General features: G+C 37.2%; 2 protein-coding genes across 3 annotated transcripts; both read right to left on the bottom strand.

Annotated features, from left to right (window-relative positions):
- Positions 1–507: 507 nt before the first annotated feature.
- LOC125609567 (probable E3 ubiquitin-protein ligase RHY1A) lies at positions 508–1691 on the bottom strand. The gene is made up of 3 exons (XM_048781069.1): positions 1325–1691; positions 1077–1252; positions 508–990 (listed from the first exon to the last, which is right to left on the bottom strand). Exons 1-3 carry the CDS (start codon positions 1535–1537, stop codon positions 648–650), a joined length of 732 nt encoding a protein of 243 aa, XP_048637026.1. The 5' UTR covers positions 1538–1691; the 3' UTR covers positions 508–647.
- A 3792-nt stretch (positions 1692–5483) lies between these two features.
- LOC125609563 (telomere repeat-binding factor 1-like) lies at positions 5484–11774 on the bottom strand. Of its 2 annotated transcripts, none has more exons than XM_048781062.1 (7): positions 11593–11774; positions 11252–11418; positions 10988–11169; positions 10491–10575; positions 10295–10378; positions 5889–6251; positions 5484–5790 (listed from the first exon to the last, which is right to left on the bottom strand). In XM_048781062.1, exons 2-7 carry the CDS (start codon positions 11399–11401, stop codon positions 5776–5778), a joined length of 879 nt encoding a protein of 292 aa, XP_048637019.1. In that variant the 5' UTR covers positions 11402–11418; positions 11593–11774; the 3' UTR covers positions 5484–5775. The 2 variants fall into 2 exon arrangements, with proteins under 2 accessions (XP_048637019.1, XP_048637018.1); XM_048781061.1 differs by having other exon boundaries at positions 11252–11413; positions 11593–11732.
- Between the last annotated feature and the right edge of the window lie 2150 nt (positions 11775–13924).

Raw genomic sequence — 13924 nt, 5'->3', positions numbered from 1 at the left:
TGTTAAGGTGAGAAATGTTAAGGTGAGTCCAACTAATTTTTTTTTTTACTTTTTGCTTCCACCTATTTAAGCTAACTTTTTACCAATCAGAGAATTAGTGGAGAGTGAGTCGTGTCAGATACCACTCGAGAAAGGGATAGTTAGGAAAAAAGATGAGGAAAAGGGGTCTATCTCTCTACTCTCGTAGCAGAAAGTACAAAATAGTGTGCATTGTGCATTTTGCGCAAATTTTTTTTTTTTGTGCATTTTGCGCAATTGTCTTCTATAACTTTCCTTTACAGTTGCATATATTGATTGCTTCTTTGTATAATCACATCTTCATGTATGACATAACGACATCTTTATGGAGGCAACGGAGCTTAAACGTTTCCGGATTGAGATTTGAGACAGTAAAGATATCTAAAGTTGTTGAGCTTTAACCTCAAAGCTTAACCAAAATGTCGGATCAAGATTTGGAAAAAGTCTTTGATAACCAACAAGACATTAAAAAGAGAGATCACAGTGAAGGAAACTAAAAAGACTCATAATTGCACACAAAAACCGTTACAAGAACAAACATGTGACAGAAAAAAAACACAACAAAACTGAAAGACCTGTGTAGAGAAAGAACAGAAGATGCGTGTGGGTATGGTTAGGGGGAAAGGTTCCTATTTACATGTTTCTATATCCTTAGCTATGGCTCTACGGCAATAAGGGCAATCTCCACAAGCTTTAAGCCAAGGGTTTAAGCACGAGGAATGGAAACTATGAGTACATGGTAAGGATATAAGCATGTCGCCGTTAGTGAAACTCTCTAAACATATGCTACAATCACTCCTCTCGGTTTTAACCTCCGCTGAGCTAAAAGTTAGCCTGTGTAAACCATTAATGGCACCTTGTGTGAGACCTAATGGTTTCTTGTTGCATTCATAGGACACTTGAATCCCTTCTGGTTCTCCATAGAACGAGGACTCTCTCTGATTCTCACTCAGTGTAACTCTATTAGTTCGACTGATTCAAAAGAAAAAAAAAAATCTCTGATTAGACAAAAGCAATTATCTTAAATCACACTACACTTGATTAAGGTAGAGACAAACCTGTTACTAGACAAAGAAACGCCTCTCAATCTTTCGAAAAGTCTTTCCCTCGCGAGAAGAACAGCTCCGGGAAGCCTCTCTAGGCTTCCAAAGCTGTTACCTTCAGTTTCCAAATCAGCACCGTTGGTATTCAAATACTGTGAAGTGCCTTGAACATCATGAACAGGTCTACGTTCCTGTGAAGACAAGAACCAGAAGGGTTTGAATTCAAGTTTCAAACTAACAAATTAAGCAAGATTTTCACTAACCGAGAGAGCAAGATGGTGGCAGAAGCGTCGGAGACGCGGCGGGGCTCGTCGGGGAGGATCACAGCCGTTGGAATCATGACGGTGATTAAGATGATGGATCCCGTGACGTCGATGTGAGTGTTGTCGATAAAGAGAAGAGTCGGATTCTGAATCCGGGTCGGATCTACCCGGACGCGATCTTCGAGTAGAGAAGAGTTCCGATGCGCTCGTCATGCACCGATCACCTAATTCTTGTTAACTCTCAAAGAAATGAAGATAAGGATTAAGGAGAGAGAGAGAGTGCGAGAAAAAAAAAGTAAAAGGAAGCTGCAGTGAAAAACTTGATCTGCGCGGTGACATCATCCCACTCGCTGTTGTCGGGGTGTCTGATGTGGAAGACATCTACAAAACCTTGTCGTGTAATAACTGCTGAGATAATAAGCCCAATTCAGTTTGGGCATGTACAAACGAAACCCAATAGTGACAGAGCGAGTGTTCTCTATACTAATACAGAAATGACACGACACTTTGTATGTAATATGCACATATGAAGGTCGGTGTAGCGCATGTGTTACGCAGACCAAGCTAGCAATTAAGATTGAATGATGCTGAGAAGAGATGGCCAAAGTTGAATGGATCGACTGTAACTGGAAGATGAGTCAGATTTATCATAATGGGTGAGCTAATGATTTTGAATAAAACCAGGATCAAATTTTTCTTAGTCATTCAGTCGGTCTTACGTTCATATCATGTCGAGCTAATCCAATTTGTAATTTCAAAAATGTTCAGATGGTTAGTTAGACAATGCAGAATTTTCAGACAATAATTTTCCGATTCAGACAAGAATGATCGGATTCAAACAAGTGTAATTGTCTTGACAAGAGATCTGTGAAAACATGCACAAGAGGTGTCAGAGAAATCAAATCAAATCAAATCCGAAAGACAAAGGTGAGTGTGCGGCTATATGTCTTGAACCGTACTCTTGCTTGAATCCACTTAGTCTTTGGATGGTAAGATATTGTTTTGACTAATTACTTATCTCGATTCACTATATTGCTAGCTTAGACCGAGTAGTCATTTCCTTCTTGTGATTCATCTGGATCAGTGTATGCACTTAGGCATGATGGCTCATGACTTGTAACGGTTATTTTCGCCTTGAATATTGATAAGCATATAATTATATAAGTCTGATTGAATTTTCTGTTTTGATGTTATTGATATACAGCAGCTAAGTGGGGCAGGATGACCGCTCTCACTAAGAATCTTTTTTGCTTATGCCTGCTTTGTGGATACATGAAAGGATCAAACATGTCATGGTAAAGACATTGCTTGATCACATGACAAAGGCAGGAAGGAAAGATAGTGGATTTGGGTAGATATAGGTCAAGTAAAACATGCAATAGCTTATGTAGAAAACTGATATGTTAACTTGATCTTCGGTTATTGTGGATCCTAAAATCTACACTAAGTATTTGATAGTGATTATTTGTAAAGATTAGAGAAGAAAACAACATGGACAGCGATGAAATCAGATTCCGGTTGACAAAATGGACTTTATTAATGAATATTGATTGGAATACACTGGAGGTTACAATGAATGACAATGGCTAGTATCTAAGAAAAAAAAATAGAGAGTATGAGATCAAGGTTGAGGTCGAGTGTAGTGTATATAGGGTTAAGAATGTGTGTCCCTTCTCTCTTGACATCCTCCTCTTTTATAGTCTTCTTCCTTGGTCGTCTAACAGTCACCGGGGATCATAGGGGTTCTCTTGACCGAGTCGAGCTCGCCTATCTTCTTGATATTGGACTTCCTTCGGTAAATTCTGGTGGCCCGGTCTTTGTTCTCAAGGTCGCTCTTTTGCTCTTCTCTCTAGCTTGTTTTGGATGGATATTCATCTTTCGTTACTCGTTCCGATGGATGGGTTAAATCAGGCCGATCAATTGTCCCCAGCCATTTTAGTGAAGTACTAGAACAAAAAAGGTGTGAGTACTTCAGTCATGATTCCTGCTCGACACGATTGTTTTAATTGAGATAGAATCCGCCAGTTGTGGGTTTTTTTTTACAGGTGTTGGAACCCGCCGCCTACGACTTAAATCACGATAATGGTTACTCCTTCATCGTGCGGCTGAGATGGATTATAAGGCATAACAATAATCATTACTTTTCTCATGAATTGAGGATGCACCGCCTTGGTTTCCCTCCATAAATACTCGGGGAGACCTTTCTTTCACTTTCTTCTTTTTGTTTCCTTCTTGTTTATTTTTATTTTCTCGAAACTCCTACTTGTTCTCTATTTTCTTTTTGAAAGACTTTCTTCTAGGAAAAAGTTCAGTCCCTTCCATGTCCCCGTCACTAAGAGTTCTGACCTAGACAACCTCTACGAAAACTTCAAGAGCTCAATCAACTTCAAGATCGATCGCGCTGTTGGAATCGATCGTGTGTCGGGGAACAAGACTCCTGAGGACACTAGGGAAGAATACTGTGGGGCTTACACCACGTATTTCGAGGATTGCGATCTCTCCTTCCTGATTCCAGGATTATCACTTGAGATACTTACAGAGCTAGGTTTGGTGTCTGCTCAAATGTGCCTGAATTTTCTCAGCATTTCTTGACACTGTCGGTAGGGCTCGCAAGGAAAGACTAATTTTACTCTAGAGGAGCTCTGTCAAATGTGCTTGCTAAACAAAATGGAAGGGAGGGAAACAACTAGATATTTCCAGTTAGAGAGAGAGAGGAGAGGGTATAGGGGTATACATTTTGGTTGGATTCAGGTTCATATTCGGGTTCTGAATTTTTTTGGGTTAAAGATTTAAATCCAATCCGGTAGTTATAAATTTTGTTTGGATTTGGTTCAGAAATTTTGTGGGTTTAGTTCGGACACAGATAAAGGTTTAAATTATGTAAAAAAAAAATCTAAGATCTAATTAAACCATAAATATTAAAAATCTAAAGATAAATAATTTATAACATATAAATTTTAAAAATATACGATCAAATATCTAAAACTAACATGAAAATTACTTTAGTTTGGATATTTGGATGGAAAACCGGTAGGTATTTTGGATTTTCCATTGATTTAAGTATTTTGGCTATTTTAGATATTACTTTTGGGTATTTGAATAAATTTGATTTTTCAGGCATTTTAGATAATTTTGAATATATTTTGGATATTACATCTAAAAAAAATAATATATTTAAAATATAATTGTGATTCATATATTTTATGGTATCCAAAATATTCTGATTTTAGGTTGAAAATGCTCTCTCTTTCTCCCAGTGATTAGCTTTAAACCAATTTTTGAATGTTAAAACAACATGTCTTGAGTCTATTGAACCTTTTTGGGTCTGAAAATGTAATTTGTCTTGGGCTATTCTAGTAACCCTTGTGTTATATGGATTAAGCTCATTTATGTCAAGGATGCTAATATCATGGCTAGGTTGATGAAATGAATTATGTAGTGGTCTGAATGTAACTGCAAAGGAAAATGTTTTTCTTGAAAGATGTCAAGGTTTCTTATCAAGAGTAGCAGCTATGCAGGTAAGGAAACTTTTTCACTATCTGCTTTTTTTTATTCGGGTTTGGAGATTCGATGTGTTATCTACACTATTCTTATATTAATTTGGGGTAAACGCAAACAAACAGGTTACATATTGTAGCATGAAGATGCACATAATACAACTAAGTCGGATACCAATCACAAGCAGCTTGACTTCATAACAACTATTCTTCACCAAGAACAGATTTGCTAACACAGTGCCTTTTCCTTATCGTTTTCAAACCAAAGATCAAGGTGGGATTCACAGGTTATATTATCGTCATCCCGCTAAGCTTAGTTTTGTATACAAAAGGTTTTTTCTAATAGTTCTTTGGCTTGTTTACATATATACAGATGTAGTAATTGTATAAATCAATCACTGATTTTATTTTTTTTTTGAATTGTAGACTTGTAGCCGTTCTTTCTGTATGCTGAGATGTCTTGTCGTTTCTTGTTTCCGTACATCAACGCGTTGTTGTCTTTTCTCCCTTGTAGAGATTCATCAACACACAAACACTACTACTCTACGCTTATCTCTCTCTCTCCCTCCACCTGCAAGACATGTAGCTTGTTCTTCTTCTTCTGTCTCCACCAGAAGCACAGATCTTCTGTTGAATCAAAATTTTCAATACAACCAATAAAATGTATTAAAATATGTAATTCTATAAATCCCTAGATATAATAAATAATACACTTGCCTTTAGTTCAGTAGGCAAATATGTACATGGAAAGTCCTCACACTTGATTGAAAAACTCAAAAGTTTACAAATCCAAAGAAAAGGGATTATATAAAACTGCAATGAACAAGTAAACAAGTAATAGACACACATACAATTACTGCTTACAACTAAAAAAAGTTCCCAAGTAGAGAAAACATCATCAAACACACAAACACTACTTCTCTCTCAACACATTTAGCTTCTCTCTCCATCATCTTAGGCACGGATCATCTGTTGAATCAAGATTTTCAATACAACCATTAATAAGCATGTTCTTTGTCAATCATTTCATGTACTTGTGTTATAAAAGGAGTGTGTGTGTGTTTTACCACTTTGCAGTTGTTGTATTTTCCTTTCAGTGTCTTTAAAGCTTCTTCTGCAAAAGCTTGAGCTACTTCTGCTTCCGCTTCTGCTAACTCTGCATCCCTTGCAGCTTCTTCAGCTGCTGCCATGGCAGCTTCTGCCTCTGCAACTGCCTGTGCTGCAACCGCTGCAGCTTCATGTACGTTCATAGTCTTCATTCTGGCTAACTCCGGATCAATCTGTGCGTTTGTCTCAACACTGACTTCATCTCCGTCTGTTTTAGGGGAAGGCGAAGAGAGACTTCTCTGTTTTCCAGAAGATGTCCCCAATTGTCTTTTCCTGTGGGAAGACAAAGGAGTGGAGTTTGGAATCCTATACTTGCGTTTAACCTGTTAAAGAGAAAATCAAGTTATGGTGACTGAAGCATGTCCCTTTTCTACTAACAACCATGAATCAAGTTGATTCACAAAGACTATATATACACATGATACCTACGGTCAAATGATTGTATTGACTCTGATAGATTTAGGATAGATCTAACTCTGTAACAAACTCTCGAATCTCTCTTTGTATTATGAATATGTAAGTACTTGATTACAGAAAGTCTACGATCTCATGACGATCGTTCCGTGACTCATATCGTCAACAGAATACAATCCAAATCAAGCATAAAGAAAATACAACGGCATCTAAAAGTATTTATATGAATGAATCTTTAGTAAAGACTCTGACTACTCTAGAGTCTTTACTCCCTTCTCCACTTGCGGCAAGCCTTCCACGTCATCATCCAAGTTGCTCAATTCGAAATCTCCCTCCAAGTTTGAATCTAACTGTTCCTTCCCTCCAGTACCACTTCCACTCTTTCCCTTCCTCACATAAGCCCTCCTATACTTATCAATACTTCCCCCTCTGAAACCAAGCTTGTCCTCAAGCTTATAAAGAGGAAACAACTTCACAAACTCATCAAACAGCATCCAAGAATTATCATGTGAAGGACTCTCACTCCACTGAACCAATAGCTCCAATGCACCAGTCTCATCATAACGCTTTGCCAGTACATCCAATGGTTGCAATGGAGTGTCCAACTCTTCCAAACACGCCGGTGGCAAGGGATTCACCACCACGCCTGATCCTACTACTGCTTTAAGCTGAGAGACGTGAAAAACAGGGTGAATCTTCGAAGACGAAGGTAAAGCTAGCTTGTAAGCCGTCTTACCAACACGCGCCACTACTGCAAAAGGTCCAAAGAACTTAGCTGCAAGCTTCTGACAAACTCTTCGCTGCACTGACTGTTGTCTATACGGCTTAAGTTTCAGATAAACCTGAGATCCCACCTCAAACTCAACGTCACGGCGATGGCGATCCGCAGACTTCTTCATTAGCTCTTGTGCGCGTTCCAAGTTCAACTTAATATCCTTCAACATCAAATCCCTCTCCCGCAACGATACCTCCAAGTCAAAATTCTTAGTTGAACCCTCTTCAAATCTCACCAAAGCAGGAGGCTCTCGACCATATAATACTTGAAACGGAGTAGTCTTCAAAGAAGTGTGATACGACGTATTGTACCAAAGCTCAGCCCAATTCAGGAAGCGATACCAAGTACGAGGGTGCTGTGAGACAAAACACCGCAAGTATGTTTCAAGGCAACGGTTTAATACCTCTGACTGACCATCAGTTTGGGGATGAAAAGCAGTACTGTATTTCAACCGTGTTTCCGCCAAACGAAATGTTTCCTTCCAAAATGTGCTGAGAAATATTCGATCACGATCCGATACAATACTCTTGGGAAATCCATGAAGACGCACTACTCCCTCAATAAACTTCTGAGCCACCTCCACTGTCGAGAAAGGATGCTTCAATGCCATAAAATGACCATACTTACTAAGTCTGTCAACAACCACTAGAATAACGTTGAATCCTTGAGAAGTAGGCAACCCTTCAATGAAATCAAGCGTTATATCATCCCACACACGATCAGGCAGAGGTAGAGGTTGTAAAAGTCCCGCCGGTGACAGTGTAGAACTCTTATGAGTTTGACAAACAGAGCACTCAGACACATACTGCTGAACTCGTTTGTAAATACCCTCCCAATAGAAAGATTGTTGCACCCTCTTCAGTGTTTTCAGCACACCTGAATGTCCTCCCACTTTAGAATCATGACACTCGCTCAAAATGATAGGAATAAACCTCGACCCCTTCGGTATCATCAACCTCCGTTTATACCATAATCTACCCTCCAAAATGTGATAGTTAGTATTACTCAATTCGCCCTTCATACACTTCTGGAGTAAGTTCTGAATATGCTCATCCTTTTCAATCTCGTTGTACACATCCTGAAGCTGTAAGATCGACGGAACCGTTAATGCCAGTAACTGAGAGCTAGTCATTCGAACAGGTGATTCCAAGCAACGAGACAACCCATCCGCTGCCTTATTCTCACAGCCTGGTTTATACAGTATCTCAAAATCAAATCCCAACAGTTTAACCAACCACTTCTGATACTCCATGTTAACCTCCTTCTGCTCCAAGAGAAACTTCAAACTCCTCTGATCTGTATGCACCACAAATTTCCTCCCCAACAAGTAATGTTTCCATTTCTGCACCGCCATCACTACCGCCATTAATTCTCTTTCATAAGCCGGTTTCAACTGCTCTCTTGGTGTTAAAGCATGACTGAAGAAAGCTATAGGTTTCTTATCTTGCATCAATACTGCCCCCACACCAAAACCCGAAGCATCAGATTCAATAATGAAAGGTTTATCGAAAACAGGAAGAGCCAACACCGGAGCAGTCACCATTGCAGTCTTCAAGTTTTCAAAGGCCCTCTGTGCTTCTGTTTGCCACAAAAAATTCTCTTTCTTCAACAAATTAGTTAAAGGTTGAGCAATAATTCCATAATCCCTCACAAACTTACGGTAATAACCAGTAAGGCCCAAAAACCCTCGAAGTTGTTTAACCGTAGTAGGAATAGGCCACACACGCATAGCCTCTGTCTTCAAACTATCCGTAGCCACACCTTCTGCAGAAATGATGTGTCCCAAATACTCAACCTGAGCCATCCCAAACACACATTTCTTGTGATTCGCAAACAGTTTCTGTTCCCTGAATACTTGCAGAACCAATTTGAGATGCTCTATATGGTCCTCCATCGTCTTACTAAACACCAAAATGTCATCAAAAAAAAACCAAGACAAACTCCCTCAGAAACGGTTTAAACAGTTGATTCATCAATCCCTGAAAAGTAGCTGGAGCATTAGTCAAACCAAAAGGCATGACTAAAAACTCATAGTGACCCTCCAAAGTACGAAAAGCTGTTTTAGCAACATCCTCCTCCTTCATACGTATCTGGTGATATCCAGAACGAAGATCCAACTTGGAAAAAACCGAGGCTCCATGTAACTCATCCAGCAGTTGATCTATCACCGGAATTGGAAATTTATCTGGAATTGTTGCACGGTTAAGAGCTCTGTAATCCACACAGAAACGATGAGAGTTGTCTTTCTTCTTCACTAATAGCACAGGACTGGAAAAAGGACTGTTGCTCGGTCTAATGATACCTGCCTCCAACATATCAGCCACCATCTTCTCCATAACAACTTTAGTAGCATGTGGATATCTATAAGGCCGAACTGAAACCGTATTCACTCCCGGCGCCAACATGATCGAATGTTCATTACCACGAACAGGTGGTAAACCCTGTGGTAAAGCAAAGACATCAGACCAATCTTGTAGCAAGTGTTGAACCTCCCTCGGAATAGCTGGACTCATTGATGCCAAGCTAGAACTCATGTCCAGGCGAGCACACTGAATAACCCCGGAATAACTCGTCTGATCCAATGATTTAAGGGACAATCGTGGACAATGTAAACTCCTGTCACCAACCAAAGTCACTTTCTCCCCACCGTAAACAAAAGAGAGGACTTGTTCTTTCCAATCCACCTCACACTTGCCTAAAGTTTCCAGCCATTGAATACCTAGGATAACATCAACTGATCCCAACTCCAAAGAAATGAAGTCTGACGTGAAGTTAGTGGAGCAGAGCTGGAAAGGAAGTGCAGTGCAAACTCCGTAACCATTAACAATCACTCCGTTTCCTAACAACACATCGAGGCCACTAGCAGCACAAACTTTCAATTGTAGCCTCTTCACGACTTCAGGTGAAATGAAGTTGTGGGATGCCCCACTGTCAAGCATAACTATTACTTCTGTGTTCGCTATTATCCCTCGTAGCTTTGTAGTTTTGGGAGACTCAATTCCCAAATAAGCGTTGAGAGAGAGAGTTCTCATCTCAGAAACTGAAGCTTGTATCACCTCCTGCATTTCCACTTCAGAATCTTCCACCAAGTTTGAATCTAACTGTTCCTTCCCTCCAGTACCACTTCCACTCTTTCCCTTCCTCACATAAGCCCTCCTATACTTATCAGACTCTTACCTTGATAAGTTTCCTACAAGCTGTCAAGTACTTTAGTTTGGCCGACAGCAACCGTTTGAAGTCTGGAGGAGCGTGATATTGTTCCTATACAACCAAAATAAAAGGAACAAAGGTACAGTCAATGACAACATATCAATTCAGAGAGGATCATCAGGGTCTATTGAAAAAAAAGGAAGTGAGAACTAAAACTGAATACCTCAATGTAGGTACCAATTGATGTTTTGTTAGAGCCACCAGGCTCTTTTATGGTAGATATTGCTTCCATTATAAGGCTATCCAGCCTGCAATATTTATAAATAAGTTACAAACCATATAACACAATAGATCCAAACGATATAAACACCTACGTAAATGTATTATGTATGACTTTTACCACTTAAAGCCTTATCATAATTTCACATTAAAAGATGGAGCAAACAGCTTACAAGCTATCATGACAATCATGCAAAAGTATATAACATACACTAAATGCAGTTAAGACATTTCAACAATGTTTACATACAGAGTTCACATTAATGTAATCTAACAAATTATAAATTCACAGCCAAAAAGTGATGGCAAACCGTTTCGTTTTGATATGTATACAACAATGCATGTTATAAACTTCAGACATACCATCTGGACAGATATGCAACAAAGCATCTCCTTCCTATCTAAGACAAGAGAAACAGACGTAGATGATCATTTTCTGACCTTACATTAGGTGCAGAAGTGCCAGTGGCATCTGCCATTTCCTCATCACTCTGCAATGGGCTAGTGTTGGCAAGTGAGGTAGCTTCCTGTTTAGGAAGAGAGTGCGTCCTCTTAACAGCTAACCTAGACTTCTCGCGCGAACCCCACCCATTCGCAATGACACTCATGTTCCTCCATTTGTCCTGTCTCAACACAATGAAACAAACCCAATCCAAATCAGATTCAAAAAGGGCTTCAACAGAGGATGAGAAGGAAGGATCAGACCTTAAGATCAACATTGGAACGCAGGAACAAGACTTCACTAAAGTCAGGGTCTTTGAGAATGGTGCGCCATTTACCAGGTCCATGCTTGATAACGCCAGACCTTAGAGCTGACTCTTCTTCCTGAGTCCATTTCTGCTTTGGAGCACCCATCAAACGCTAAGCCTGTTCTGCAACCACAGAACCAAATCACACGTCACAAGGCAAAATCAAAACAAGCATCCATTTCCTAGAGAATCTCTAGATCTTTTTCCTGCGGAAGTCCTAACAGGTAAAATAGCAAAATCCTAGAAAAGAATCCTCGTTTTGATTGAACAATCGACAGAGGGAACAGATGAATTCACCGAGTTTGATCTTCGCGAGACCAGCTCCAGCTTCTCTTGTTGGTTTTTTTCTCAGATTTCGAGAGGCTTTTGAAAATGAAATTAGGTTAAAGACAGTAGATTCAACCTAACGGACCTCCGTCCATTTTATTACAGCCAAACCAAACCAAATGCACAGAAAGGAGGAAAATACAAATTACAGTAATAGTATATTCTAAAAATGAAACTTCATAAAAATTAAAAACATTATTTTTTTATAATTTATTGAGTTTGTAAAAACTACAAAGTTAACAAACATTTTTTCAAGAAATTTTTTTTTTATGAAACAACGTAAAATGTCATGTTATGATTGTATTTGCTGTCTATAAAAATCTAGTCATATATTTAGATAATTATGATTCTAGAAATGATTTTAAAATTTTCATTTATTTTAATATCTTTTGAAGCTATTTGAATATATCAGAAATAAAAATGTATAATTTAAATTATTTTTTAAAATTATTTTTTTTTATTTTTTTAGATTTTCTTATATGCTTACAATATTAAATTTTAATTTAATTATATGTTAAAGTTATAAGAAATTTGTATTGAAATTTATATTTAATAATAGATATGTATATATTTAAAATTATAATCTTGGAAATATTTTTTATCTATTTCTTTTGGTTAAAATATACTAAATAAAATTTATACATATCAAATGGGGTTAGGTATATAATTATCAAATGTAAACTAAATAATAATTCTAAAATTTGTAGATATTAAAAAGAAACTAATGGGGTTAGAAAATAGCAATTTTAAAAAAAAATCGCACAAATTTTTGAAGATTTTTTTATAAAATTATAAGTACTAGGTCCTTGTCCGCGCTACGCGCGGATAGTATTTTGATTTTTTTTCATATTTTTGTACTATTAATTTTTTAGTTTTATAAATGTTATGTTTTTACTGTAAATTTAGAATTAAAAATCTAATTTTCCCTTACTGTAAAGTAAGTTAATTTTTTTGAATCTTACCACAACACATTATACATGAAGAGAATATAGTTGGTCTTTATATTCTTATTTGGTGTAATACTGAAAATTTTGATAGTTTGTTTAAATGGTTTTTTTAAATTATATATTTTAGGATTGATTTTTGTGACTATATTCTATAATTATCTAAAAAAAATTATTTGTCCCATATAGACATCCACATAAATATGGACTTCTGATAAATTTGTTCATTGGGATATTTAGGTTCACTTTCAACTTTATTTTCCTTTTTGGCACTTTCATGCTACCTTGTGGGGCTAGCCAACTTGGTGCAAAAGGGTTTACAAAAGCTGATCGAGATGCGCATGATCGGACACCTTTTGCTAGACTATTCGTACGGAATTTTAAAGATCTAGGAATATAAGCAATAGAAAGTTCAAAAAATTCTTTGGATAGAGCTTGTATTTCGTCGAGCTCCGAGTCCAACGCAGACCAATCTTCTTCCTTTTGAATGAGTATAACCAGTTGTTCACAGTCGATTGAAAGACCATCTTTCTGTGTCCAAACTTCAGTATCACTTGCATTGCCCATAGCAAACCTTCAGCTTCTGCCTGCAGTGGAGATTTGGTGCGTGTATATCAGCCATTGCTCCAAACAGCATTGGACAGTCACCATCCATTAACACAAAGCGAAGTCCAGATATGTCTCTTTCATTTATCCAGGATGTCTAGCAGAAGCGTTTTTTTGCGGAGGAACAGTTGTGTCAGTTACCTCAACTCCCATATCAATCTCCATAATCTCGTCTATATGTTGAGCTATCCTCCAACACTCTGCTTCAATTTTATTCGCTAGTGGGAAATACATAATTCCTACGACACTATTAATGATTGTTTTTTTTGTAACACCGATACGGCAAACTTATGTTTGATTTAGCAAAACTCTTATTTTAATTTTTGTATTAAATAATCAATCATATTTTATATTATCCATAATTTTAGTAAATTTGCTTATTTGTCATGTTTTTATTAGGTTTTAGTTAAATCATTGATTTATTATTTATTTTTAGCTAAGTCACTAATTTATTAATTTAAAAAATACCCTTAATTAATATTATATGTATATATTAAAAAATTTATTTTAGTAATATTAAATTTCTATTTTATATTAAAATTTAGTTAGTTTTTCTTATTTGTCATATTTTATTAGGTTTTAGACTTTTAGATACGTTATTGATTTATTATTAATTTCTAACTGATTCGCTAATGTGTTAATTAAAATAATACTCTTAATGAATTTTATATATAATTAAAAACGAATTTTATTTTAATCATATAAAATTTATATGTTATATTAATATTAAATAATTGATTCTAAAATAATAT

This window comes from Brassica napus, chromosome A5 (assembly GCF_020379485.1).
Source record: "Brassica napus cultivar Da-Ae chromosome A5, Da-Ae, whole genome shotgun sequence".
NCBI lineage: Eukaryota > Viridiplantae > Streptophyta > Magnoliopsida > Brassicales > Brassicaceae > Brassica > Brassica napus.
The sequence above is the reverse complement of the archived record's forward strand: the minus strand, read 5'-3'. Positions and strand labels throughout refer to the sequence as shown.

What these genes read in the sequence shown, in the direction of transcription:
- LOC125609567 (XM_048781069.1), bottom strand. Translation starts at nt 1,537, where the DNA reads ATGACGAGCGCATCGGAACTCTTCTCTACTCGAAGATCGCGTCCGGGT. An exon ending in GCCACCATCTTGCTCTCTCG is followed by an intron (nt 1,253 to 1,324) that starts GTTAGTGAAAAT and finishes TTGTCTTCACAG; the next exon opens with GAACGTAGACCTGTTCATGA. An exon ending in GTTTCTTTGTCTAGTAACAG is followed by an intron (nt 991 to 1,076) that starts GTTTGTCTCTAC and finishes CTTTTGAATCAG; the next exon opens with TCGAACTAATAGAGTTACAC.
- LOC125609563 (XM_048781062.1), bottom strand. Translation starts at nt 11,401, where the DNA reads ATGGGTGCTCCAAAGCAGAAATGGACTCAGGAAGAAGAGTCAGCTCTA. An exon ending in GTTCCAATGTTGATCTTAAG is followed by an intron (nt 11,170 to 11,251) that starts GTCTGATCCTTC and finishes GTGTTGAGACAG; the next exon opens with GACAAATGGAGGAACATGAG. An exon ending in ACTTCTGCACCTAATGTAAG is followed by an intron (nt 10,576 to 10,987) that starts GTCAGAAAATGA and finishes TAAATATTGCAG; the next exon opens with GCTGGATAGCCTTATAATGG.